Source organism: Phaenicophaeus curvirostris, chromosome 2 (genome assembly GCF_032191515.1).
Source record: "Phaenicophaeus curvirostris isolate KB17595 chromosome 2, BPBGC_Pcur_1.0, whole genome shotgun sequence".
Taxonomy (NCBI): Eukaryota; Metazoa; Chordata; class Aves; order Cuculiformes; family Cuculidae; genus Phaenicophaeus; species Phaenicophaeus curvirostris.
In genome coordinates this window covers 116,981,940-117,009,161 of record NC_091393.1, presented here as the reverse complement: position 1 = coordinate 117,009,161, position 27,222 = coordinate 116,981,940, and the positions used below count along the sequence as shown (strand labels likewise).

General features: G+C 62.7%; 1 protein-coding gene across 3 annotated transcripts in view; it reads left to right on the top strand.

Moving 5' to 3' along the window:
- The window catches only part of DNMT3A (DNA methyltransferase 3 alpha), a 41,636-nt gene that overhangs the window by 1,109 nt on the left and 13,305 nt on the right, over positions 1–27,222 (top strand). The window contains exons 2-6 of one of the 3 annotated variants that reach the window (XM_069850631.1): positions 4,706–4,904; positions 10,975–11,079; positions 20,615–20,954; positions 23,068–23,114; positions 24,215–24,361. In XM_069850631.1, coding sequence (XP_069706732.1) covers positions 4,836–4,904; positions 10,975–11,079; positions 20,615–20,954; positions 23,068–23,114; positions 24,215–24,361 — 708 coding nt within the window. In that variant the 5' untranslated portion in view covers positions 4,706–4,835. Of the gene's footprint in view, positions 1–4,705; positions 4,905–10,974; positions 11,080–20,611; positions 20,955–23,067; positions 23,115–24,214; positions 24,362–27,222 lie in introns of all 3 variants that reach the window. The other 2 variants (XM_069850632.1, XM_069850630.1) reach the window with 2 other exon arrangements.

Sequence of the window (27,222 nt, the reverse complement as noted above, 5' to 3'; positions counted from 1 at the left end):
AGCCGGGGCTTTGTGCGGCACAGCGCAGTTGGAGTGAGGCTGGGGGCTCGCAGGGGGCACCTGAGCAGCACCCCGAGGTGCCACGCTGTTCTGTGCCGAACGTCGCGCCGGGCTGTGCCAAGCAGCGTGCTGTGGTGCTGGTGGCATCAGATGCGAGATGGGTGCCTGGAGCTGCAGCGTAGGGCCAAACATGCCGGAGCAAAGGGGATCCATGGGGAAGTGGCACAAGCAGGCCCTGTGCGGCAGAGGGCTGGGGGGTGGGGATGGGGGCCCCCGGGGCTCCCCAAGCTGGGGGAGGAGAGGGAAGGGAAAGCCCTTCCCAGGCTCCCACTGATGGCACAGGGCTGGGGGGCAGCCAGCACCCCCAGCCTGCACCCCGCATCCCCCTTCTACACCCAGCATCCCCTATCCTGCATCCCCAGGTCCCGTCCTGCACCCCATACCCCTGCCCTGCACCCAGCACCCCCAGCCGGCTCCCCCAGGTCCTGTTCTGCATCCTGCACGCAGCACCCCCAGCCTGCACCCCACATCCCCATCCTATGTCCTGCAACCCTGTCACACATCCCCATCCCACCCCCCTTATCCTGCACCCCCAGATCCCATTCTGCATTCTGCGCCCCACACCTCAAGCCTGCACCCAGCACCCCCAGCCCTCATCCTGCACCTGCACCCCACACCCCCAGCCTGCACCCCCATCCTGCACCCCTATCCTGTGCCTCCAAGTCCCGTTCTGCACTCAGCACCCACAGCCCTCATCCTGCACCCCACACCCCCATTCTGCACCCCCATCCCACCCCCCTATGCTGCATCCACCTATCCTGCACCCCCAGGTCCCGTCCTGCGCCCTGCACCCCACACCTCCAGCCTGTACCCAGCACCCCTACCCTGCACCCCACGTCCCTATCCTGCACCCTCTGCACCCCCAGCCTGCACCCAGCACCCCAGCACACATCCTGCACCCCCGCTCCTAGCCTGTGCCCCATCCCCTCTCCTGCACCCCCCATCCTGCATCCCAAGCTCCTGTTCTGTACCCAGCACCCCACACCCCGCATCCTGCACCCCCAGCCTGCGCCTGGCACCCCTCACCCCGATCCTGCACCCAGCGCCGCAGCCCGCATCCTGCACCTCCCACTCCCATCCTGTGCCCCCCACGCCTCTGCACCCCATCCCACCCCCCACTCCCATCCTGTGCCCCCCACTTCCCTGCACCCCCCACTCCCATCCGGTGCCCCCCGCCACGCATCCTGCATCCCAGCCAGCGCTGCCGGTGATGCCGTCCCGGAGAGAGCTCCCCACCAGCCCCCCGAGCCCGGGGCCCCCCGTCCCGTGTGCCCCCCGCAGCCCCCCTGCCCCCCGCCCGCGGCCGGGCTGCGGCTGGAAAGCTCTAGAAACGGCTCGCTCGGAGCCAGAGCGACAGACAGCGGGCACGGCGGCTGCGCCATGGCAACGGGGGGGGCTGCCAGACCCCACTGCACCCCACACTTGCACCCCACTGCACCCCACACCTGGAGCCATGGCAGCAGAGGTGGGGGCTGCCGAACCCCAAAACCTGCACCCCAAACCTGCAACCCACATCCTGTAGCCACGGCAACAGGTGGGGCTGCTGAACCCCGCTGAACCCCAAATCTGCCCCCCAAACACTGCACCGTGCACCCCAAACCCTGCAGCCATGGCAACAGGTGAGGCTGCTGAACCCCACTGCACCCCACACCTGCAACCCAAACCCCAAACCCTGCAGCCATGGCAACAGGTGAGACTGCTGCACTCCAAACCTGCACCCCAAACTCTGCAGCTATGGCAACAGGTGGGGGCTGCTGAACCCCACTGCACCCCACACCTGCACCCCAAACCCCAAACCCTGCAGCCATAGCAACAGGTGGGGCTGCTGAACCCCACTGCACCCCAAACCCTGCAGCCATAGCAACAGGTGGGGCTGCTGAACCCCACTGCGCCCCACATCCTGCAGTCATGGCAGCAGGTGGGGCTGCTTAATCCCAAACCTGCACCCCGAACCCCAAGCCCTGCAGCCATGGCAACAGGTGGGGGCTGCTGAACCCCAAACCTGCGCCCCAGATCTGCACCCCAAACCCTGCACTCCGAACCCTGCCGCCACAGCAACAAGTGGGGCTGCTGAACCCCAAACTTCACCGCGCCCTGCGCCCCAAACCTGCCCCTGCACCCCAAGCCCTGCAGCCATTGCAACAGGTAGGGGCTGCCAAATCCTGAATCTGCACCCTGTACCCCAGACCCTAAACCTACACCCCAAACCCTGCAGCCATAGCAACAGATGCAGGGGTGCTCCATGGGGCTGCTGCACCCCAAACTCCACTGCACCCCAAACCCTGCAGGTGACTTAACAGATGCAAGGATGCTGAACTCCACTGCATCCCAAACCCCGCTGCACCCCAAACCTGCACCCCACTGCAGCCGTAGAAACAGATGCAGAGATACTGAAGCCCACTGCTCTCCAAACCCCACACCCTGCACCCCAAATTCCACACCCCAAACCCCACTGCACCCCAAACCCTGTATCCCAAAAACTGCAGCCATGGCAACAGGTGTGGGGCTGCCAAACCCCACTGCACCCCAAACCCTGCAGCCGTAGCAACAGGTGTGGGGCTGTGCTGTGGGGGTGCACTCCGCACCCTGCCCCCCAAACCCTGCACTTTTCACCTTGCACCCCACACTCTGCACCCCACAGAATGCATCCCCACACTCTGGACCCTGCACCCCACAGAATGTGCCCTGGACCCTGTGCCTGCACCCCACACCCTATACCCAGCACCCCAAACCCTGCATCCTACACCCTGCGCCTTTCACCTGCGCCCCACAGCAGGCACTCTGCACCTTAAAGGATGTACCCTGCACCCCGCAGATTGTATCCTGCACCCAGCACCACACACCCAGCACCCTGCAGAATGAATCCTGCATTCAGCTCCCTGCACCTGCACCCCACAGAATGTACCCTGGACACTGCACCATGCACCCCACGCCCAGCACCCTACAGAATATACCCCACACCTTCTACCCTTCAGAATGCAGCCTGCACCTTACAGAACTTAACTCGCACCCTGCACTGTGCACCCTGCAGAATGCACCCCATACTCTGCCCCATCTGCCCTGGGGGCACTGGGTGCCCCACGTTGCACACCCCACGCTGTGCAACACTCCCCTGCACCGTCTGCCCCACACCATGCACCCCACGCTGGGCACCGCGCACCCCACGCCATGCGTGGCTCCCCTCATACTGCACTGTGCGCCATGCGTTGTGCACCCCACACCACGCGTCATGCGCCCCACGCTGTGCGTTATGCACCCCACACTGTGTACTGTGCACCCCACGCTATGCATCACACACCCCATAACATGCACTGTGCACCCCACACTATGCATCATGCACCCCACAGCTTGCACTGTGCACCCCACACGAGGCATCATGCACCCCATAACATGCACTGTGCACCCCACACGAGGCATCATGCACCCCATAACATGCACTGTGCACCCCACACGAGGCATCATGCACCCCATAACATGCACTGTGCACCCCATAACATGCATCATGCACCCTGTACCATGCGTCATGCACCCCACGCTGTGCATCACGCACCCCATAACATGTACTGTATACCCCCTTCCATGCATAATGCACCCCGTACCATGCGTTGTGCACCCCACAGCTTGCACTGTGCACCCCACGCTATGCATCATGCACCCCATAACATGCACTGTGCCCCCCATACCATGCGTCGTGCACCCCACAGCTTGCACTGTGCACCCCATGCTATGCATCACGCACCCCATAACATGCACTGTGCACCCCACGCTATGCATCACGCACCCCATAACATGCACTGCGCACCCCACGCTGTGCATCATGCACCCCATAACATGCACTGTATACCCCTTCCATGCGTAATGCACCCCGTACCATGCGTTGTGCACCCCACAGCTTGCACTGTGCACCCCACGCTATGCATCACGCACCCCATAACATGCACTGTGCACCCCACACTGTGCATCATGCACCCCATAGCATGCACTGTGCCCCCAATACCATGCGTCGTGCACCCCACAGCTTGCACTGTGCACCCCATGCTATGCATCACGCACCCCATAACATGCACTGTGCACCCCATGCTATGCATCATGCACCCCATAACATGCACTGTGCACCCCATACCATGCGTCGTGCACCACGTACCATGCATCGTGCACCCCACAGCTTGCACTGTGTACCCCACGCTATGCATCATGCACCCCATACCATGCGTCGTGCACCCCACACTGTGTACTGTGCACCCCACGCTATGCATCACACACCCCGTAACATGCACTGTATCCCCCCTGCCATGCATCATGCACCCCATACCATGCGTCGTGCACCCCACAGCTTGCACTGTGCACCTCACACTATGTGTCATGCACCCCATAATGTGCACCGTGCACCATCTAACGTTCACCGTGCACCCCGTACCGTGCATCGTGCACCCCACACCATGCTCTGCATGCTGCACCCCACACCCTACACCCCGCAGCTGGTGCCGGGGCTCAGCCGCCCCCCTCTAGTGGTGTCGGGGCCGTGGGCCCAGCCCGCTGGAGTCAAGGTTGGGACGTGTTAATCATTGCTGGGTGCTGGGGCGTGGTGTGAGAGGCGGTGGGACCAGAGCTCGCCCCTCACCCCAGCCCTCTCTGTATCCCCCAGGGAAGGCTCCAGGCAGGCAGCAGGACTCAGGGGCTCCGGGACCCCGTCCTTGACGCAGAGACGAGCGCGGTGGCGGCCGCTTTGGTGCTGAAGAGGCGACGGTCACAGGCGCCCACCCTCGCTTCCTACCATGCCGTCTAGTGGGACCCTCGACACCAGCAGCCCCGCTTCGGACCGCGAGGCGCTCGACACGCACAAGGTAGGGTCCTGCGGCCATCAGTGGCCGTCAAAGCACGGCCATCCCCATTGTGCCATGGCCATCCCCATTGAGCCATGGCCATCGCCGTCGCTGGACTTTGTGCTGGTGGTGCCGGGGCAGGGATGGCAGTGGGCTCTGAGTGTCTGGCTCGCTCTGAGTGTCTGGCTCGCTCTGGGCGTCCTCCTCTCTCTGGGGGTCTCACTCACTCCAGGGTCTGGCTCGCTGCGGGGCTCCACATGCTCCAGGGGGCTGGTTTGCTCTAGGGGTCCCACTTACTCCGGGATCCAGCCCATTCCAGGAGTCCCACTGACTCTGGGAGTCCCACTGACTCCCGGCCATCGCTGGCAGCGATCGTGCAGGATCAGGGGTTGCGGGGGCCGCATGCCATCCTGCTTCTCCCTTGCTGCGGAGCGTGGAGCGGGATTAGCACGGATTGAGCTATTCCTGGCGGTGCGGGAGCACAGGGAGGGGACGGGTGACCTGCTGTCACACCCGGCAGCGGCAAGGCTGGAGAGCGGCGAGTGGGGGGGGATCCCCAAGGCTGGGGGCTGCCCTGGCTCTAGGAATGGTGATGGGGTGGGGGGTTGCGTGCGTGTGCTGGGCTGTGGAGTGCTGGAAGGGGAATGTGGCATGTGGATCGAGAGGTGATCCCTCCTGGAGACCCCTCCTGGAGACCTCTCATGGTGACCTCTCCTGGGAATCCCTCCTGGTGATTCCTTCTGGTGACCCATTCTGGAAATCCTCCTGGGAACTGCTCCTGGTGACCCCTCCTGGGAATCCCTCCTGGTGACCCCTCTGGGGAACTGGGAGGAGATACCCCTATTCCCAGTGTGCTCTGGTGTCCCCTGGACACACCAGGACGGTGCGGCTGCTCCTGGTGTCACCAAAGGCTCCTACGGTGAGGAGCAGCATCCCGGGCCCTGCCCTGGTCAAGGCGTGGGACCAGGGGCCGGTTGCCAGCTGGATGCAGTCCCGATGCCGGGCAGTGCCAGGTCAGGGTCATCTGAGCTCCTCCAGGCTGGCTCCACCACGCGGTGCCTCCGTCACCAGCTCAGGGCTAGTGAATCCCCACACCCGTGCTCCCCTTTGTCTGGCTGTCACTCCCGGCTGCTGGACATGCGGTTGAGAAGTGCCGGCAGCGTTCTTGGTGTGTCTGGTTGTGAGTGAACCAGGGGTTGGTCAGTTGATCCAGCATATTCCACCATGGCAGGTGACGCTGGAGCAGGTGTGTGTGTGGCCAAGCCTGCCGGCGTGGCTCACCAGCACCGGGAGCGTGAGCGAGGTGGCCGGGCAACGTGTGGGGCATGGGAAGCACGACCCGCCGGTGCCTGGGGTGCCTTTGGAATCGTGTGGGCTGGCACTGAGCATGCTGGGGGCTGTCCCGGTATGACCCCATCGCCAGCACATGTGGAGGTCACCAAAGCTGCCAGGTTGTCTGGGGTCAGGAGAACAAGGCTGAACCCCAAGCCATGGGTGTCACCAGCACTGGCTGCTGTCAGCATGGACCCAGCTCCCGTGCCAAGGGGGGGTCCTTGCACCCAACCTCTCCCACCCCATCAGGCTGCTTTCCCCGTAGAGGGGTTTGGTGTGGGTGGGTCCCATCCAGTTCCAACCTCCTTCAATGTGCAGAGACACCTCCCACTGGATCAGGTTGCTCCAAGCCCCATCCAACCTGGCCTTGAACACCTCCAGGGATGGGGCAGCCACCACTTCTCTGGGCAACCTGGACCAGGGCCTCCCCACCCTCACAGGAAAACATTTCTTCCTAAGATCTCATCTCAATCTCTCCTCTTGCAGCTTAAAACCCTTCCCCTTCATCCCACTCCTGCACTCCCTGATCAAGAGCCCCTCCCCAGCTTTCCTGGAGCCCCTTTCAGTACTGGAGGCTGCTTTAAGGTCTCCCCACAGCCTTCTCTTCTCCAGGTTGAACAACCCCAACCCTCTCAGCCTGTCCTCACACGGGAGGTGCTCCAGCCCTTGGATCATCTCTGTGGTCTCCTCTGGACTCGATCCAACAGCTCCATGTCCTTCCTGTGCTGAGGACTCCAGAGCTGGATGCAGTCCCATCTGCCAGGGACTCCTGATCCCACCACCAATGCAGCCAGGAGCTGGGACCCGGCGCTGCGGCCGTGCAGCCAGCACTGCGTCATGCAGCAGCTCTCCTCCTTGCCGGTGGTTTCCCTCCGGGTTGTTGCTTGGCAGCAACGCAGGAGCACGGTGCATCAGGGATGCGCCACGCAGCCCCGCGCCCGCCCCAGCCCCGGCAAGCAGGGCAGCGACGTGATTTACGGGGAGATGACTCAGCTCCGAGCGGGCTGCAGGCAGTGAGGGGCTGCAGCACCGGCACCCCTGCACTGGGCTGGGGGGGTTAACCCCCTTTGCACCAGTCCTGCTGGTGTCCCGGCTGCATCCTGGCTCCACAGGCACCCACCTTGCTTGTAATGGGATGAGGTTTAACAAGGCCAAGTGCCGGGTCCTGCACTTGGGGCACAACAACCCTGTGCAGCTACAGACTAGGAGAAGTCTGTCTAGAAAGCTGCCTGGAGGAGAGGGACCTGGGGGTGTTGGTTGACAGCGACTGACCATGAGCCAGCAGTGGCCCAGGTGGCCAAGAAGGCCAATGGCATCTTGGCTTGGATCAGAAACGGCGTGACCAGCAGGTCCAGGGAGGTTCTTCTCCCTCTGGACTCGGCACTGGTGAGACCGCTCCTCGAATGCTGTGTTCAGTTCTGGGCCCCTCACCACAAGAAGGATATTGAGGCTCTGGAAAGAGTCCAGAGAAGAGCAATGAAGCTGGTGAAGGGGCTGGAGAACAGGCCTGATGAGGAACGGCTGAGAGAGCTGGGGGTGTTTAGCCTGGAGAAGAGGAGGCTGAGGGGAGACCTCATTGCTCTCTACAACTACCTGAAAGGAGGTTGTGGAGAGGAGGGAGCTGGGCTCTTCTCCCAAGTGACAGGGGACAGGATGAGAGGGAATGGCCTCAAGCTCCACCAGGGGAGATTGAGGCTTGACATCAGGAAAAAATTTTTCACAGAAAGGGTCGTTGGGCACTGGCAGAGGCTGCCCAGGGAGGTGGTTGAGTCACCTTTCCTGGAGGTGTTTAAGGGACGGGCGGACAAGGTGCTGAGGGACATGGTTTAGTGATTGATGGGAATGGTTGGACTCGATGATCCGGTGGGTCTTTTCCAACCTGGTGATTCTATGACTCTATGATTGGGGGTGCCCTCTGTGCCCCAGTGGTGCTGCTGTGAGGCTCACGTCCTCCAGCTCGGCACTTCCATGGGGACCTCGCTATCCCCCTGCCACAGAACCAGCTGGGGACCCTGCAGAGGGGTGCACCCTGCAGGGTGCAGCTCCCTCCTCTCGCCATCACCCGCTGGATGCTGCCTGGCCACAGAGGGGCCAGGCACTCGGCGCAGCCTGCGTGCCAGCACCATGCTTGACCCCCTGCCGCAGAGTTGCTTTACATCGCATGTCAGCACCGCTGGGGCCCAGCCAAAGCTGGTGCTTGACAGGGGCAGCTGGTGGGACCTGCGTGCTGGCAGCTGGTGCAGCACCAGGGGCAAAGGGATGGATTTTGGGGGGCAGCGGTGGCAGGAGCCGAGTGTTTCCCCGTGGGACTGGAGGGGAACGGAGCTGGGGAAGGGGCTGGAGCCCAGGGGTTCTGGGAGCGTCTCGGGGCCCTGGGGCTGCTTAGTCTGGAGAAGAGGAGGCTGAGGGGAGACCTCATCACTCTCTGCGGCTCCTGGAAAGGAGGTTGGAGTGAGGTGAGGGTCAGGCTCTGCTCCCAAGGAAGAAGTGATGGGATGAGAGGAAATGGCCTCAAGTTGCACCAGGGGAGGTTTAGATTGGATATTGGGAACAATTTCTGTACTGAAAGAGTGGTGAAGCCCAGGCAGAGGCTGCCCAGGGCAGCAAGAGTCCCCATCCCTTGGGGGGTTCAAAAATTTTGTGGCCGTGGCACCTGGGGACATGGCTTAGTCAGCACGGTGGGGTTGGGCTGACAGTTGGACTGGATGAACTTAGAGGGCTTTTCCAACCTTAATGATTCCCTGATACTGTGAAGCGTGACCGCACTGCAGGGTCACCTGCACGGCTGCAGGACCATCCCAGCTCTAGCCAGGACAAGGTGCAGCACTGCAGTTTGGTGCCGGTGGCTGCAGCAACGGGAGCTCCACGCGGCTCCCCTGATCCAGCTCCAGTGCGCGGCAAGGTGCAGGCGCAGAGCTGGAGCCACAATCCTCACATTGTCCTTGAACCCGTCCCAAACTTCGCACCCAAGGCTGTGCAGGGAGCAAGTTTCAGCCTGGTGCTGAGCCCCTGGGTGCTGCTTCTCCCTGCTCAGCCCTAGCTTCTCAGCGTGGTGCTGGTGGGGGCTGTGCCGGATCCCAGTAGGGCTGTGCCGGATCCCAGTAGGGCTGTGCGGGATCCCAGTAGGGCTGTGTGGGATCCCAGTGGGGCTGTGCAGGATCTCAGTGGGGTTGTACTGGATCCCAGTAGGGCTGTGCGGGATCCCAGTAGGGTGTGTGGGATCCCAGCAGGGATGTACTGGAATGCAGTGGGGCTGCGCCAGATCCCAGTGGGGCTATGCCGGATCCCAGCAGGGTTGTGCTGGGCACCAGTAGGGCTGTGCCAAATCCCAGTGGGGCTGTGCCGGACCCCAGTAGGGTTGTGCCGGACCCTAGTAGGGTTGTGCCGGCTGCGGCATTGCTGCCCACAGCCACCCCATCCTAGGGAGCAGCAGCAGGTTGGAATGCAGTGCTGACCCTTGCAGGGCTGGCAGTCGCAGGCCTGGTGGCTGCAGGGCTGGCAGTTGTGGGGCTGGCGGCTGCCATGCTGGCAGTTGCAGGGCTGGTGGCTGCAGGGCTGGCAGCTGCAGTGCTGGCAGTTGTGGGGCTGGCGGCTGTGGGGATGTTGGCTGTGGGGTTGATGTTTGCAGTGCTGGCAGTTGTGGGGCTGGCGGCTGCAGTGCTGGCGGCTGCGGTGCTGGCAGTTGCAGGGCTGGTGGCTGCAGGGCTGGCAGTTATGGGGCTGGTGGCTGTGGGGCTGGTGGCTGTGGGGTTGGCGTCTGCAGTGCTGGCTGTTGCGGGGCTGGTGGCTGCAGAGCTGGCAGTTGCGGGGCTGGCGGCTGCGGGGCCTGCGGCTGCAGCTGGCTGCCGGCACTGTCTGGCTGCCAGCCGCATCCCCTCCCCGGCCTCTCCCTCGCCAGCCCCCCGCCGGCCTCTTCTCCATTCCCGGCTCCCCTCTCCGCGGCCTCTTCCTGCCTTGGCTGCAGCCACTGGAATCTTGAGGGGCTCAGGTGAATGCAGCCCCACTGCCGCTGCGGAACGCGCTGGGGTGCACAGCCCTGGGCATGCATGCACGATCCGCGTCCATGCTGCGGTGCTGCTGCGGGCTCCCCAAGCGGGAAGCGGGGCCCCCGGCACTCTGCGGGGCTGGGGTGGCCACTGCGGCCTTGGCGCGGGGAGCAGGTTCATATCCCCTGCCAGCGTGTGCATCCCCCCAGCACCTGGGGCTGGGGCTCAATGCTGGAGAAGGGGGGGACGGGGCTGGGCAGAGAGCACGGGGCGGTGGGGCGCTGGTGGCTGCTGCATGGAGAAGGTTGCATGGCCCCCACGGTGCCAGCATGGTGAATCTGGCAGCTGCCTGCCTGCTCCGAGGGCATCCTGGCTTCTGCTGCCTCTCTGTGCCCGCAGGGCACTGCATGGCTCCTTGCATGCCCGCTGTGCCTTGCCGAGCCAGAGTTCTTTCCGCTCGCTGTGGTACAGGAGTCCCCAGCCCCAGATATGGGGTTTGGGGAGCAGGCTGGTACCTCTGAGCCAACCATGGGGTTTGGGGCTCATCTGGTGACAGTGCCCAGCCCCACGGCAGCGTGTGCCACACCGGAGCCTGGCTAGAGCCTCAGTGGTACCCAGGGGCTGCTGGTGCAGTGATGCTGGCAGCACTCCTGCCTCTCCAGCCAGGCACCTGGCACGTTTAGACGGCAATCCCACCGCCGAGCCGGTGTGGAACCTTGCCCACCCATGTTCCCAGCTCCATGGCGTAACTGTCCTCTGTCTCTGGCTTGCAGGGGGAAGAGGAGTCCGAGGAGAACCAGAGCAAGGAGGAAAAGCAGGAGCCGGGGACGCCCATGAGGAAAGCCGGGCGGCCTGGGCGGAAACGCAAGCATGCCCAGGTGAGCCAGCGGGTGCCGGGGGTGGCAGCGTGTCCCGTCAGCTACGGCTCCCAGTGTGCTGTGGGCCAGCACCCTTCCTTGGTTTGTGGCCCCAGCAGAGCACCAGCGTGGCAGAGCAGCAGGAGGGGAACACGTCCCCCTGCCAGCTCCTCCTGTGCCTGGTGGCAGCTGTGCTCCCCTGTGGCTTCCGTCAAGACCCTTCCATGTATTTGCTGCGTCTCTGGGGTTTGGCACCGCTGTCTGTCATTGCCATGAAGCCGGTCAGCTCTCCTCCACCTGCCGGAGCCAGCTGGAAATGGGGAGCAGAGCCCCCAGCTCTCCAGGCGATGGTTCACGGCACCTCCAGGTGATGGAGCGTGGCTCTAGGGGTAGTGGTGCACGGCACCTCTTGGTGATGGTGCCTGGTTCTTGCCCTCATGGAGCTTCCAGCTCTTGTGCTCATGGAGCTCCTGGCTCTCTGGGCAATGCTGCGTGGCTCTTGAGCTCACGGAGCTCCCAGCTCTTGTGCTCATGGAGCTCCTGGCTCTCTGGGCAATGCTGCGTGGCTCTTGAGCTCATGGAGCTCCCGGTTCTCTGGGCTATGGCGCCCAGCTCACAGAGCCCCTGGCTCCCTAGGAGGCGGTGCCTGGCTCTCAGGATTGCACCATGGCATGTGGAGCCTGCTTTTAAGCGAGCCACTGGCGGGAATCACGTGCTGCTCCCAAAGCAACTGGTATGGCTGATCCCAGGGAGCGCCTTGTGGGACCGCGGCAATGCCGCTGGCTGAGGGGGAGGCGCAGGGGAGCGCAGAGCTGCCGCCAGCTGCCGTTCCCATGGGAGAGCCTGCAGCACGGCAAGCGGGTGCTCAGGGCACCCAGGCTGGGGGGGCTCACAGAGGCGGTGACTTGGCCCTCCCAAGCCGTGGTGCCAGCCAGGGAGCTGTGATGCCAGCCAGGGAGCCTTGGTGCCGGCCGGGGAACCCTGGTGTGCCATGGTGCCGAGTGGGTAGCATGGGCAGAGCTCCCGGGCACAGAGCTGAGCAGGACTGGGGCACATTTGCTTTGCAAAACCTTTTTGCCGAGCTTTCGAGTTGCAGAAAGGGTTAATCCTGTTCTTGGACGTGGCCAAATCCATGCTGCCTGTGCCGATCCGTGTCCAGATCCATGCTGCCTGTCCCAATCCGTGCTGTCACGCGGCAGCAGGGCCCGGGAAGCCAGGATGGCATCGGTGGGGATGCAGTGGGGTGCAGTGGGGCTCAGTGGGGTGCAGGGCCAGGAGCTGGTGGGAAGCGGGCGGCCGGGCTCCGCGTGCCTGCTGGAAATCCGGCGGGACGGGAGGTACGTGCCGGGGCGGGGGGAGCCACTTCGGTGGAAGAACAATGCTGGCACGGGAACAACTGGGAAAGAAAGTCGTCAGGAACAGCCGGAGCCTGGGAACCAGGAGGTCTGTGGCTCTCGGAGCAGGCAGCCGCGGGAGCCCCATCCAGCACGGTGGGTCTAGAGCAGGGTGTGTGGATGGTGGTGGCGCCACGGCGCTGGGCACCGCATGGTGCCTCCTGCAAGAGAGCCAGCGGTGAGTGTCCGTCCTGCATGCGCTTGCTGCGTGCTCCGTGTGCTTGCACCTGCCCCGTGCCCGGTGCCGGCCCGGCCGGTGGCTCCTACAGCCAAGCAAGCGGAGCTGGCAAGCCCCATGGCACTGTGGGCACTGCCAGGAGGCTGGGAAAGCCCTGGCTGGAGCAAGCTGCTAAAAATATCCTCCCTGCTGGAGAGCCCTGCGGTGCCGGCGTTGGCAGCAGCAGCCCTGACCGGGGCACTGGACCGGGGAGGGAGATGGCACTGGCCGCTGCAGGCAGCGGTGCCGCGTGTCACGGGGTACCGGTGAGTCGTGCCGTGGCACACCGAGCCGTGCTGTGCCGTGCTGTCCCATGCCGTGCTCCAGGACCAGGGCGGGACCAGGGCTGAGCAGCACCAGGTCCCCTTGCTGGTGGCTCTTCAACTGGGTAGGGGGCTACAGCCGGAGGGGGGCTGCCCCGTTCTTCCACCTGGCAAAGGGGGTACAGCCGGGGGACTGCCCCATCAGTGTCCCCCACCTGGCAGCTCCCCAGGCTCGGAGCTGCCAAGCAGTACTCCAGGCTCGGACCGAGGCTCCCCAGAGGCCATTGGGGTTGTCCCCCAGCCCTGCTGTTGGCATCGTCCCCGGCACAGCCAGCCCCCACCCCATGGCCAAGGCGTCCCCCAGGCAGCAAGAGGGGCCGGCATGGGGCTGGCCATCCCGGCGGCTCCCGGCGGAGCAGCGTCCTTGGCGAGGGTCCAGCAGAGGGGAAGGGAGCGGGAGAAAGGCACTGCTTGTTCCCAGGCCCGGCCGGTGCGGAGGAAGCGGGTGGGTGGGCAGGAAGGCAAAGCCGCCACCGGACCCTCCTCGGGGATGGGGACGGGCGCCAAGGCAGGACCATGGGTGGGTCCTGAGCCCCACTTCCCCTCCAGTGGATTTTCCCTTCCTACAGATGGGTCCTGGGCTCCCCTTCCCCTCTGGTGCGTACCCGCTTCTCCCTACTGCTCGCTGGCACAGCCGTGGTGGCCGAGCGGCAGCACCGGGACACACTGGTGGCACTGGGTACCCAGTGAGATGGCGTCTGGTCCCTTTCCCAGTAGGGAAGCGGCAGCAGGGCTGGAACCAGGGTGCGAGGATTTGCACCGGAGGGTGTGGGGAGATGGGTTCCAGATGGATGCTGGGCCGGGGCGTGCCGGGTAGGCTACGCATCTCTGTCCTGGCCCGCTGTTGTGCCAAGGGCTGCAGTGCCTGTCCCATCCTGGAGTTAAACTCCCATCTGGACCCGTCCCACCAGGATGCAGAAGGACCTGCCTGCCTGGCACAGCTTCCTGGCACCACCTGGCAGCATTGCAGGGTGCAGGGAGCGCCCTACAACCACACTGAACCCCTCACAGCTGCATTGAGCCCCCTGCAACCACACTGAGCCCCTGGCAACTGCATTGAGCCCCTGCACGGGTGCCACGTTCCCCAAAGCCACAGCGAGCCCCTCGCAGCCACATTGAGGTACCCAGGAGGTGGGATTGGGGCTGGAGGCTGCACTAGGTGTACTCAGCCCTGGCACCACGTGGCAGGGATGGCAGACGGGGTCTCTCTGGCTGCTGCTGGGGGACCCTGGTGTGCAGGGGACGTGAGGGATGGAGTTGGAAGCCATGAGCTTCCCACGAGCGATGTGGAATGGACCCCGGCTTGTGTGTCCAGCTATGGCCCTGGCAGGGAGCTCTGGGGCACAGCTCGCAAGCCCCACTTGGGTGTAAATCATAGAATCATGGGATAGTTTGGGGTCGAAGGGACCTCAAAGCCCATCCAGTTCCAACCCCATGTCGTGGGCAGGGACACCTCCCACTGGATCAGGTTGCTCCAAGCCCCATCCAACCTGGCCTTGAACACCTCCAGGGATGGGACAGACACTGATTCTCTGGACAACCTGGGCCAGGGCCTCCCTGCCCTCACTGGGTAACATTTCTGCCTAAGTTCTCAACTCAATCTCCCCTCTTGCAGCTGAAAACCATTTCCCCTCATCCTATCCCTGCACTCCCTGATCAAGAGCCCCTCCCCAGCTTTCCTGGAGCCCCTTTCAGTACTGGAGGCTGCTTTAAGGTCTCCCCACAGACTTTTCTTCTCCAGGCTGAACAACCCCACCTCTCTCAGTCTGTCCTCATACAGGAGGTGCTCCAGAGCCTTTTGCCCCAAATCTCCCTCTGTCCCTGTTGCTCCAGGTTGCCCCATCCCCATCTAAGCCAGGTCCAGCACTTCTGGCAGTTCCTCGTGCCCTGAGCAGGGGCAGATGGGATGCAGGCATGTGGGAGGATGCAGGCAGAGCATAGATTGCCCAGAGCTGGTACAAGGCGTGACCATGGGCACAACAGCACTGGCAGCTCCCTCCCCTCCACCAGCTGGGAGACTTGGCTTTCTGGCTTTCATCTCGCTGACGGTGCCGGCTCCAGGGCTGCATCCAGGCACTGTGGCATCCCATCACCTGTCCCATAGCATCCAGGGCTACAGTGCCCATCCACCAGGCATGCCAAGGTTTGTCCATCAGCCTCCAGCCCTCCATGCTTGTGGTGAGGAGCTCCAGTGTGGCAGCCTAGCATGACACAAGTCTTAGGAGGAGCAGCTGAAGGCCCTGGAGCTGTTTAGTTTGAAGAAGAGGAGACTGAGAGATCTCATTGCTCTCTGGATCTCCTGGAAAGGAAGTTGTGGTGAGGTGGGTGGGGGGGGTCTCTTCTCCCAAGAAACAAGGCATAGGGTGAGAAGAAATAGCCTCAAGTTGTGCCAGGGGAGATTTGGATTGGATATTGGGAACAGTTCCTTCACCAGAAGGGTTGCCCAGCATTGGAATAGGCTGCCCAGGGCAGTGGTGGAGTCTTCATCCCTGGAGGGATTAAAAAATGCTGTGGCACTTGGGGGCATGGTTTGGTCAGCACAGTGGGGTTAGGCTGATGTTTGAAGTGGATGAGCTTAGAGGGCTTTTCCAACTGGAATAATTCCATGATTCCATGGCACCTCCACCCTCCTGAAGAGAGCAGAGTTTGCTTGGTTGAGCCGTGGCCTCCTGGGGCAGCAGGATTTGCCGCCTGCCTGAGCCAGGGAGGCTGGCAGGGGGTGAGGCTCATGGGTGAACAGTAGCCCCCACCAAAGTGTGGGCACATCCCCGGCATGAGTGACCTCAGGTGGGAGCAGGACAAGCCTGGCTCCAAGCCTGGAGCTGTGGGATGGTGTTTGGAAACACTTCCCTATGTCCCATGAGCAACCAGGCATTGCATTAATATGTCTGTAGCCCCTCACTGGCACTGCCAGACACACCACCCCTGGCCCCCATCACCCCTTGGCTGACATCGGCTGAACATTAGCCAGCAGTGGCCCAGGTGGCCAAGAAGGCAAATAGCATCCTGGCTTGGATCAGCCATGGGGTAGCCAGCAGGAGCAGGGAAGGGATCGTCCCTCTGGACTCAGTGTTAGGGAGGCTGCACCTCGAATCCTGGGTTCAGTTTTGGGCCCCTCACTCCAAGAAAGGCATTGAGGGGCTGGAGCACGTCCAGAGAAGGGGAACAGAACTGGGGAAGGGTCTGGAGCCCAGGGGTTCTGGGAGCAGCTGAGAGCCCTGGGGCTGTTTAGTTGGGAGAAAAGGAGGCTGAGGGGAGACCTCATGGCTCTCTGCAGCTCCCGGTACGGAGGTTGGAGCAAAGTGGGGGTTGGTCTCTTCTCCCAAGGGACGGAAGGAAAAGGAATGACCTCAAGTTGCCCCAGGGGAGGTTTAGATTGGATATTAGGAAATATTCCTTTAGTGAAAGAGTGGTGAAGCCCTGGCAGAGGCTGCCCAGGTTGTTGGTGTAGTCCCCATCCCTGGAGGGGTTTAAAAGCTGGGTAGATGACGTGCTCAGGGACGTGGTTTAGTAGTGGACTGGTACGGTTGGACTTGATCTCAAATGTCTTTTCCAACCAAGCCGTTCTATGATTTCGTATTTCTCCTGCCTTTCCAGCCCTTTCCCCGCTGCGGGGTGGCTGGTTCCCTCCTTCCCGGCTCCATTTAGCACAGCAGCCCCCCGGCCGCCACACGCCAGGGCTGGGGCCAGCGAGGAGCGAGCAAGCGCGCGGAGGAAGTGACTCTGCCAGCGAGCCGGGGCGGCTGGGACGAGCAGGAAGCGTACGGGGCCGCGGCCACCAGCGCAGGCAGGAGGCAGCCGGACGGGGGTCTGTGGGGCATCGCGGTAAGCGGCACGCGTGGTGGTGGCGAACACGGGGAGCCCTGAGGAGCAAAGCGTCCTCCGGCACCTGCCACCCCTCCCAGCCCCGAGATGCTGCCCCACGCCTCGGTCTCAGCATCCCCTTGCCGGTGGTGCCAGGGCAGGGGAGGGTGGGCAGCACCATGGGCACCCCAGCAGCACCAAGGGCACCCCGGCAGTGCCACAAACACCCCAGCTCACACCAGGCCTGGCTGGCAGTTCAGTGTTTGCTCGCTGGCAGCGTGCCACTCCACGGTGGTGCATCCTGGGATGTGTAGTTTGCTGGGAACAGGCAAGAGGGTCCCTGCAGACGAATCCCCTTCTGTGCCACCCCGGCACCGTGCCAGCCCCACACCGCAGCCGCCAGCTCTCCTGCATCATAGGGAGCCAAGAAGGGCAGAGGTGGGACTAGCGAGGTGCCAGTAGCTGCCTGCCTCTCCCTGCGCCATGGCTGCATTTCCTGGCATCGCTGCCACGAAACAGAGGGGCCCCAGCTCCAGCACAGGCAGGACAAGAGGCAGGGCTTGCGTTCCCTCCCCATGCACACCAGGGAGCTCACAAAGACTCTGTTGTGGGTCCTCAGGATGGGATAGGGATGGGGAGCTGGGGTGCACAAGCTCACAGAGGTGAGCACAGGGTTCAGTGGTGCAAAAGCTCATGGGGGTGATCACAGAGCTCAGGGGTGCGCAACCTCAGGGGGTGAGCACAGGATTCAGGGGTGCGCAAGCTCAGGGGGATGAGCACAGGATTCAGGGGTGCACAAGCTCGGGGGTGAGCACAGGATTCAGGTGTGCGCAAGCTCGGGGGTGAGCACAGGATTCAAGGGTGCACAAGCTCACAGAGGTGAGCACAGGGTTCAGGGGTGCAAAAGCTCAGGGGGTGAGCACAGGATTCAGGGGTGCGCAAGCTCAGGGGGTGAGCACAGGATTCAGGGGTGCACAAGCTCAGGGAGTGAGCACAGGATTCAGGGGTGCACAAGATCACAGAGGTGAGCACAGGGTTCAGGGGTGCACAAGCTCATGGGGGTGATCACAGAGCTCAGGGGTGCACAAGCTCAGGAGGTGAGCACAGAATTCAGGGGTACACAAGCTCATGGGGATGAGCACAGAATTCAGGGGTGCACAAGTTCACAGAGGTGAGCACAGGATTCAGGGGTGCGCAAGCTCAGGGGGGTGAGCACAGAGCTCAGGTGTGCGCAACCTCAGGGGGTGAACACCGGATTCAGGAGTGCACAAACTCAGGGGGTGAGCACAGGATTCAGGGGTGCACAAGCTCATGGGGGTGAGCACAGGGTTCAGGGGTGCACAAACTCAGGGGATGAACACAGGATTCAGGGGTGCACAAGCTCATGGGGGTGAGCACAGGGTTCAGGGGTGCAAAAGCTCACAGAGGTGAGCACAGGATTCAGGGGTGCACAAGCTCTGGGGGTGAGCACAGGATTCAGGGGTGCACAAGCTCATGGGGGTGAGCACAGGATTCAGGGGTGCACAAGCTCTGGGGGTGAGCACAGGATTCAGGGGTGCACAAGCTCACAGAGGTGAGCACAGGGTTCAGGGGTGCAAAAGCTCATGGCGGGAATCACAGAGCTCAGGGGTGCACAAGCTCAGGGGATGAACACAGGATTCAGGGGTGCACAAGCTCAGGGGGTGAGCACAGGATTCAGGGGTGCACAAGCTCAGGGAGTGAGCACAGGATTCAGGGGTGCACAAGCTCATGGGGTGACCACAGGATTCAGGGGTGCACAAGCTCACAGAGATGAGCACAGGATTCAGGGATGGAAAAGCACATGGGGATGAGCACAGAATTCAGGGGTGCACAAGCTCACAGAGGTGAGCACAGGATTCAGGGGTGCACAAGCTCATGGGGGTGATCACAGAGCTCAGGGGTGCGCAAGCTCAGGGGGTGAGTACAGGATTCAGGGGTGCACAAGCTCACAGAGGTGAGCACAGGATTCAGGGGTGCGCAAGCTCAAGGGGGTGATCACAGAGCTCAGGGGTGCGCAAGCTCAGGGGGTGAACACTGGATTCAGGAGTGCACAAGCTCATGTGGTGAGCACAGGATTCAGGGGTGCACAAGCTCAGGGGGGTGAGCACAGAGCTCAGGTGTGCGCAAGCTCAGGAGGTGTGCACAGGATTCAGGGGTGCACAAGCTCATGGGGATGAGCACAGAGCTCAGGGGTGCGCAAGCTCATGCAGGTGAACACCGGATTCAGGAGTGCACAAGCTCTGGGGGTGAGCACAGGATTCAGGGGTGCTCAAGCTCACAGAGGTGAGCACAGGTTCAGGGGTGCACAAGCTCATGGGGATGAGCACAGGATTCAGGGGTGCACAAGCTCATGGGGGTGAGCACAGAGCTCAGGGGTGCGCAAGCTCAGGAGGTGAGCACAGGGTTGCAGGGTGCACAAGCTCAGGGAGTGAGCACAGGATTCAGGGGTGCACAAGCTCAGGAGGTGAGCACAGAATTCAGGGGTGCACAAGCTCAGGGAGTGAGCACAGGATTCAGGGGTGCACAAGCTCAGGAGGTGAGCACAGGATTCAGGGGTGCACAGGCTCACAGAGGTGAGCACAAGGCTCAGGGGTGCCCAGGCTCATGGGGATGAGCACAGGGTTCAGGGGTGCACAAGCTCATGGGGGTGAGCACAGAGTTCATGGGTGCGCAAGCTCAGGAGGTGAGCACAGGGTTCCGGGGTGCCCATGCTCAGGAGGTGAGCACAGGGTTCCGGGGTGCACAAGCTCAGGGGCTGAGCACAGGGCTCTGGGGCGTGGGGCAGTAGCACACACAGAGCCCCCCCTGCAGCAGCAGCGCTGCGTGTCCAGCACCGGCTGTTGCAGTGACGCAGCAGCGACGCAGCAGCACTTTCACTGCTTCCCCACAGAAACCACTGAGCCAGACTGTGCATCTCACTCTGACTCCACTCCTGCTCCCACCGCTGCTGTGCCATGTTTTGCCGTGTCGTGGGGCTGGCACGATGGCACAGGAGCAGTGATGCCAGCTGTGAGCTTGGTCACCCGCTTGGCACTGCCATCTCCCACGCTGGCGTCGGTGCCATCTGGCACACGGGCACATGCTGAAACAACTTATCCATGCGTCCCCATCCTGAGGATGCCGTGGTAGCGTGTCCTGGTCCTGACATCCCATGGTATTGTGCTGTGGTCGTGACATTGCCGTGCCAGCATGTCCTTGTCATGAAGGTGGCAGCAGGTGCCATGGTGTTGTGTGGTGGTCCTCATGGTGTCACAAAAGCGTGTCCTCATCCTGAGGGTGCCACGGCCATGTGTCATGGTCCCCAGGATGCCGTGGCCTTGTGTCCTGCTCCTGAGGGTGCCATGGCCACACGTCTCTGTCCTGAGGATGCTGTGGTCACACATCCTGCTCCTGAGGGTGCCGTGGCCTTGTGTGCTGCTCCTGAGGTGCCATGGCCATGTGTCCTGGTCCTGTGGGTGCTGTTGTAGCCCTGGCCCAGGGCGCCCTGGGATGCCTGAGATGCAGGAAGTGGAACTTGATCTTTTCAGGATAATGCACTGTTGTCCCCAGACTGTCCCTGTGTGGTGGAGCTGTGTCCCTCAGGGCGTTGGCTGTGGTCCTGGAGAAATCCATCCTGCGATGTCATCTGTGGTGGGGACATGGGGTCAGGGTGGGGGGACAGGGACTGTATGGATCTTGTTGCACCAAGGTGGTGCCAAGGGCTCCTGCCGTGGGTTCCGGTGGTGGTGGGCACGTGTTGGGACACAAGTGTCCCCCTCACCAGCACCCATCCCAGCTCCTTTCCCTCTCCTCAGCAGGTGGAAAGCAGTGACACCCCCAAAGACATTGCAGCCGCCCCCAAGTGCCCCCCATCCTGCCCAGAGGCCAGCCCTGCCGAGCCACTGCCGAACGGAGACGTGGAAGGAGACGGTGCCCAGTGGAAGGGTGCAGAGGAGGGTGGCGGGAGCCCCAAGGGCAGGCGCCCCGAGGAGGACGACACGGAGAGCCTGCCAGACGGCGAGACGGGCCAGGCGCTGGAGAACGGCCGCTGCACCCCCAAGGAGGGCCTGGACGCCCCGGCCGATGAGGGTGAGCTGGCCCCTTCCGACCCCCAGAAGAAACGCGGGAGGAGGAAACTCCTGGAAGCCACAGAGAAAAGTAAGACCTTAACGCCTTAGCGTTGAGGGCTCTCCCCGTTACGGAGCTGCGGCTCTGCGCCCTTCGGGGACCCCCGGCCCCCCCTGCCCTGCCTGGCATGCCGTCCCCGAGGCTCCCGGCTCCACGGCTCACGGGCTGCCGGAGGAGGAGGAATGGCCAAGCTCCTCCGTGCCACCACATGGGATTTGGGGTGGGAGCAGCCGTTCAGAGCAGGAGACGTTCCTCACGTGCTCGTCCCATCTTGCAGAGGCAGAGGGGACATCAGTCCTCACCCTGCCGGTGCAGCCTGTGCCGTTGCCACGTGGGATCCTGCTCCGGAGCATGCCTGCTGTCACCAGTGCTTGTGCCGCTTTGCATGGCAGCCCTGCATGTGCCGGGGGCAGAGTGGGCGGCGCGTACATGGTGCTGGCTCCAGTGCCGGAGCTGCTCCGGATCGGCGCATGCTGGGAAGTGCCTGGCTGGGATGCAGCTCAGCAGAAAGGGCCCCGATAACCACCAAGCCAGGTGTTACAAGCCACGGGCCCTTGGGCAACGGAGGTGGATGGCATCCTCGGATGCATCAGGAGCGTTGCCCGCTGGCTGAGGACGCAATGTCTGGCGTGCTGGGTCGAGCGCTGGGCTCCCCAGTATGAGAGGGATGTGGATGGACCGCCAAGATGATGGAGCATCCCTGCTGGGAGGAAAGGCTGAGGAGCTGGGAGCACTCAGCCTGGAGCAGAAAGGGCTCAGCAGGATTGAATCCCTCTGTGTGAACACCTGCAGGGCGCCAGGAGGATGAGGAGGAGCAAGAGAGGGGTGGAATGGAGCTGGGATGGCAAGGGATGAGGCAAGGCCGGGATGCAGACAAGTGCTGCAGATGCTGCTGCAGTCACGAGGCGCAGCACCAGCAGCCGCGGGAGCGCAGATGCCGTAGCTGGCAGCGCCGAACAGCTGGCTGGGCTGAGCTGGGCATGCCCTGGTGCAGCCCTGGTGCCAGGGTGCCTGTGGCGGGCGAGAGGAGCTGGCCCAGATGGGTGCCCCCGTGCAATCAGAGCAGCCCTGATGCAAGGAGCAGCGTGGTGCAGGATGCAGACAGACCCGGGGTACCATGCCACCAGCTCCATGCACCACAGGGCACTGGGTGCAGGGACCGGCAGGGACATTCACGAGCGTGGGTGCTATCGAGGTGGGTGCCATGAGGTCAGGTTCCACCTCCCGGCTTCTGCAGCAGCTGCCTGCATCCTTCCCAGCAGGCGCTTTTTCCAGAGGCTCTTCCCTGCCCTTCCTGCTTCTCCAGCGCTTTCCTGCAAGCGTAGCCAGTGTCTGCAGCTGGGTGCTGCCTGCCCGGCATTACTCCAGGCTCTTCGTGCCTTGATGATGGTGTTGAAGCAGCGCTGGCTGGTACCCAGAGCCATTGCAGCCACTGGAGCTCACTCCCTGCCTGCTGTCACCCAGCAGCCATTTCCAGTGCTTTGTCCATGTCTGTGCTAAGATTGGCAGCAGCAAGGGGCATCAGCACCTTCCTGCAACAGGCTTGGCTGCTGCCAGGTCCTCTCCTGCTCCTTGGTCCTTCAGCTCCTGTTGCTTCATGCGCTCATGCTGCCTCTGCCCCATCCCTGGAGGTGTTCAAGGGCAGGTTGGATGGGGCTTGGAGCACCTGATCCAGTGGGAGGTGTCCCTGCCCATGGCAGGGGGGTTGGAACCGGATGGGCTTTGAGGTCTCTTCCAACCCAAACCATTCCATGATTCCATTATTCTATGCTCAGCCGGCTCGAGGGCTCTCCCAGGCATCCTGAATCCATCACAGGTTCCTCCTCACATGCTGGCTTTTTGCCTTCACAAAGGCTTGCATCCCCAGACCCTCTTGGGGTTCATGGAGGTTTGCACTCCCAGAACCTCTTGGGGTTTGCGGAGGTTTGCACCCCCAGACCCTGTTGGGGTTTGTGGAGGTTTGCACCCCCAGAACCTCTTAAGGTGCATGGAGGTTTGCACTCCAAGATCTTATCAGGGTGCACGGAGGTTTGCACCCCTAGACCCTGTTGGGATGTGTGGAGGCCTGCACTCCCAGACCCTATTCTTCCCCATGGCACCCTGCTGCCCTCCAGCTCATGGCTCCTTTGTGTTTTCCATACAGGCAAGGAAGAGAAGGAGGAAAACAACTTCGACACCCTGAAAATGGAGGCAAGTATGGGGGGGAGGGCTGCGTTGGGGCACCTGTAGGAGTTGCAGCCCCCAGTGCTCCCAACACAAGGGGCATCATGATTCCTTCAGCACTGGGAGCTGCAGGGCTGGTGTTCCCAGTGGGATGGGGCTCCTGCACCTCGACATGGCCAGTGCTGCCCATGGCAGCAACCATGGTGGTGCCCATCGTGGTGCCCATCGTGGTGTCCATCGTGGTGTCCATCGAGTGGTGCCAGTGGTGGTGCCCACGGTGGTTCCCTGGTGTAGCCGGGTCCTGGTGCAGACATAGGACAGAGCGTGTGTGTATGTGTGTGCATCCATGTGAGCGTGGTGTGCATGCGTGTGGATGTTCATGTGTGCATGGGGCTGTGCACGTATGTGCACATGTGTCTGTGTGTGTATTTTGTGTGTCCGTATATGTGCCCACATCTGTGCTATGGAGAGTGTCCAGAGGAGAGCGACAAAGCTGGTGAAGGGGCTGGAGAACAGGCCTTATGAGGAACGGCTGAGAGAGCTGGGGGTGTTTAGCCTGGAGAAGAGGAGGCTGAGGGGAGACCTCATTGCTCTCTACAACTACCTGAAAGGAGGTTGTGGAGAGGGAGGTGCTGGCCTCTTCTCCCAAGTGACAGGGGACAGGATGAGAGGGAATGGCCTCAAGCTCCGCCAGGGGAGGTTCAGGCTTGACATCAGGAAGAAATTTTTCACAGAAAGGTTCATCAGGCACTGGCAGAGGCTGCCCAGGGAGATGGTTGAGTCACCTTCCCTGGAGGTGTTTAAGGGGCAGGTGGATGAGGTGCTGAGGGACATGGTTTAGTGATTGATGGGAATGTTTGGACTTGATGATCCGGTGGGTCCTTTCCAACTTGGTGATTCTGTGATTCTATGTGTGTGCACATGTGTGTGTGCACGCCTGTGCAGGTGTGTACACGTGTGTGCTTGTGTGTGCACACACATATGTGTGCCTGTCCCATGCCTGTGTGTGCCCTGCATATCTCCTCTCCCCACCCCATCACAAGCGGGGTCCTCACCTCCCCCTGTTTCCACCCCTGCCCCATCCCCGGCTCCCGCAGCCTCAGCCCGTGTCTCTCTCTGCGGCGCAGGGCTCCCGCGGGCGGCTACGTGGTGGCCTGGGCTGGGAATCGAGCCTGCGGCAGCGCCCGATGCAGCGACACACCTTCCAGGCCGGGGACCCCTACTACATCAGCAAGAGGAAGCGGGACGAGTGGCTGGCCCGCTGGAAGCGCGAGGTAAGCAGCCGGATCGGTGGGAGCAGGAGGCACCACGGTGATGCCGGGACAGGGTGGTATGTGTGGCACCACGTGGTCCGAGCACACAAAGCCCCGCGGTGTCCGGCCATCGCTCAAGTCCCTGTGGCAGATTCCGGCATCGCCAGTTCTGGCGTCACTAATTCTGGCGTCATCAATTCCATCATCACTAATTCTGACATCGCCAATTCCAGCATTGCTAATTCCGGCATCGCCAATTCTAGCATAGCTAATTCCGGCATCGCTAATTCTGGCATCGCCACTTCCAGCATCGCTAATTCTGACATCACTAATTCTGGCATCGCCAATTCCATCATCACTAATTCTGACATCATCAATTCCGGCATCACTAATTCGGATATCACGAGTTCCGGCATTGCCAATTCTGGCATTGCTAACTCTGACATGACCAATTCTGGCATCGCCAATTCCGGCGTCACTCGTGGCAGCAGGCAGAGCTCCGGCACACCGCAGCACTCTGCCAGATGCCAGCAGTGCCGGAGTAACCGGCTGCACGAGGGATAGGGGTTCAGGTAGGTGCCTTGCTGCGGGGCATCCTGGCTTGTGCCGTGCCAAGGGGCTGGCTGCTCCCGGTGAGTCTGCGGTGGTGCCGCTGCCGTGCCTGCATCCTGGTTCTGTGGCACAGCCAGGGCCAACAGCTTCCCTTCTCCCATCCCGGTGTCCGTGGTGCGGGGTGCCTGCTGCTGCGGGCAGCCCTTCCATCTTCCCTGGGATGTGACAAGGGATGAGCTGTTCCTGCCAGTTTCCCAGAGAACCAGCGTGTGCCGTGACGCAGCTGAAGGTGGCAAAGCCGGGAGCCCTTGCACAGGTGCAGGGCTCGGCAGCCACGGTGCCAGCGGGTGCTCGGGGAAGGGGGGACACTGCCGGGGCTCTGTGGGTGCCCGGGGTCCCCTCCCCACCGGCACTCGCTGCTCCCCCCTCTCCCTGGCAACTGTTCCCACTGCGCCACCGCCACCCTGGCACTATTTATAGCGCCGAGTGCTGTCACGCTTGCACCGCACGGGGGTGGGGGGAGGCTGGCACGGCCACGATGTCCCCATGGGGCACAGGGCATGACCATGATGTCCCCATGGGGCACAGGGCACGGCTGGCACAGCCACGATGTCCCCGTGGGGCACGGGGCACAGCTGGTATGCGCACCCCTAACCCAGCATCAGCTGTGAGGTGGGGATGGGGCAGAGGGATGGGGGTGGAAATGGAGATGGGGCAGAGATGGAGATGAGGCAAGAAGGGATGAGGATGGGGATGGAGATGGAGATGGAGATGGAGGTGTTCAAGGCACGGGTGGACGAGGTGCTAAGGGACATGGTTTAGTGTTTGATAGGAATGGTTGGACTCGATGATCCGGTGGGTCTCTTCCAACCTGGTTATTCTATGATTCTATGATTCTATGGAGATGGAGATGAGAATGGGATAGAGCAAGGACAGTGGATTGGATTGTATGGGGCATGAGGAGGGGATGGAGATAGACTTGAGGATGGGGATGGGATAGGGACAGTGGATGGAGACAGGAATAGGATGGAGATGGGAATGGGGATGGGGAAAGGAGGTGGGAGGGGGGGATGGGGCAGGGACAGTGGATGGAGGTGGAGATGGGATGAAGATGGAGATGGAGATAGGATGGAGATGGAGATGGAGATAGGATGAAGGTGGAGATGGAGATGGAAATGAGGATGGGGATGGGGGTGGAGTGGGCCTGGAGCAGGGGCTGGGGCTGGGGGGCAGGGGCTGGCAGAGCTGTGGCCCCAGGGCAGGAGCTGGGCTTGGGGCTTTGTCTGGAGGCCCCATCCTAGAAGATCCAGCTGATCTCCGCCTGACGACCCAGAATGGGACATTTCCTCCCTGGCCCCACTCCCACCCCTCCCCGAGGACAAAGCAGGGGCATTCCCGGCTCTGTCACCTCCCGCTGGGAACCAGGGGCTCTGCCTCCTGCGGTGAACTGGGAGCACTTGTTCCACACCAGTGCCACGAGGGGTCTGCGCTGAACTGGGAGCTGTGGTCTCACACCAGTGCGTGGGGTCAGGGCTGAACTGGGATCTGCGGTCCCAGATCAGTGTAGAGGTTCTGGGCTGAACTGGGAGCTGTGGTCCCACACCAGTGCAGGGGGATCTGGGATGGACTGGGATCTGTGGTCCCTGAACAGTGTAGAGGTTCTGGGCTGAACTGGGAGCACTGGTCCCACACCAGCGGGGGGCCGGACCCCGTGCCGTTCCCCGTGCGGGGCGAGGTCCCCCCGGGCGCCGCCGCCCCCGCCCCGTGTCCCCCGAGCACAAAAGGCGCCGGGGGCGCCGGGGCCGCGGGGAGACGGCGGAGCGGAACGGGACCGGAGAGGTGAGCGCGGGGACGGGCGCAGCCGAGCCGAGGCCACGCGAACCGAGCCGAACCGAGCCGAGCGGTTCCGAACCGGCCCGAGTGGAATCGAGTGCGGCCGAGCATAGCCGAGCGGCCCCGAACCGAGCGGCCGAGCGGAGCCGAGCGGCCCCGAACCGAATCGAGCGGACCCGAGTGCGACCGAGCGACTCCGAACCGAGCTGCCGAGAGGCTCCGAACCGAGCAGAGCCGAGCGGCCCCGAACCGAGCTGCCGAGCGGAGCCGAGTGGACCCGAGCGGACCCGAGCGGCCCCGAACCGAGCGGACCCGAGTGCGGCCGAGCGGCTCCGAACCGACCCGACCGCGGCCAAGCGACTCCGAACAGGGCCGAAAGGCTCCGAACAGGCCCGAGCGGCTCCTGAACCGACCCGAGCGGCCCCGAACCGACCCGAGTAGAACCGAGTGCGACCGAGTGGAGCCGAGCGGACCCGAGTGGTTCCGTACCGCCCCGA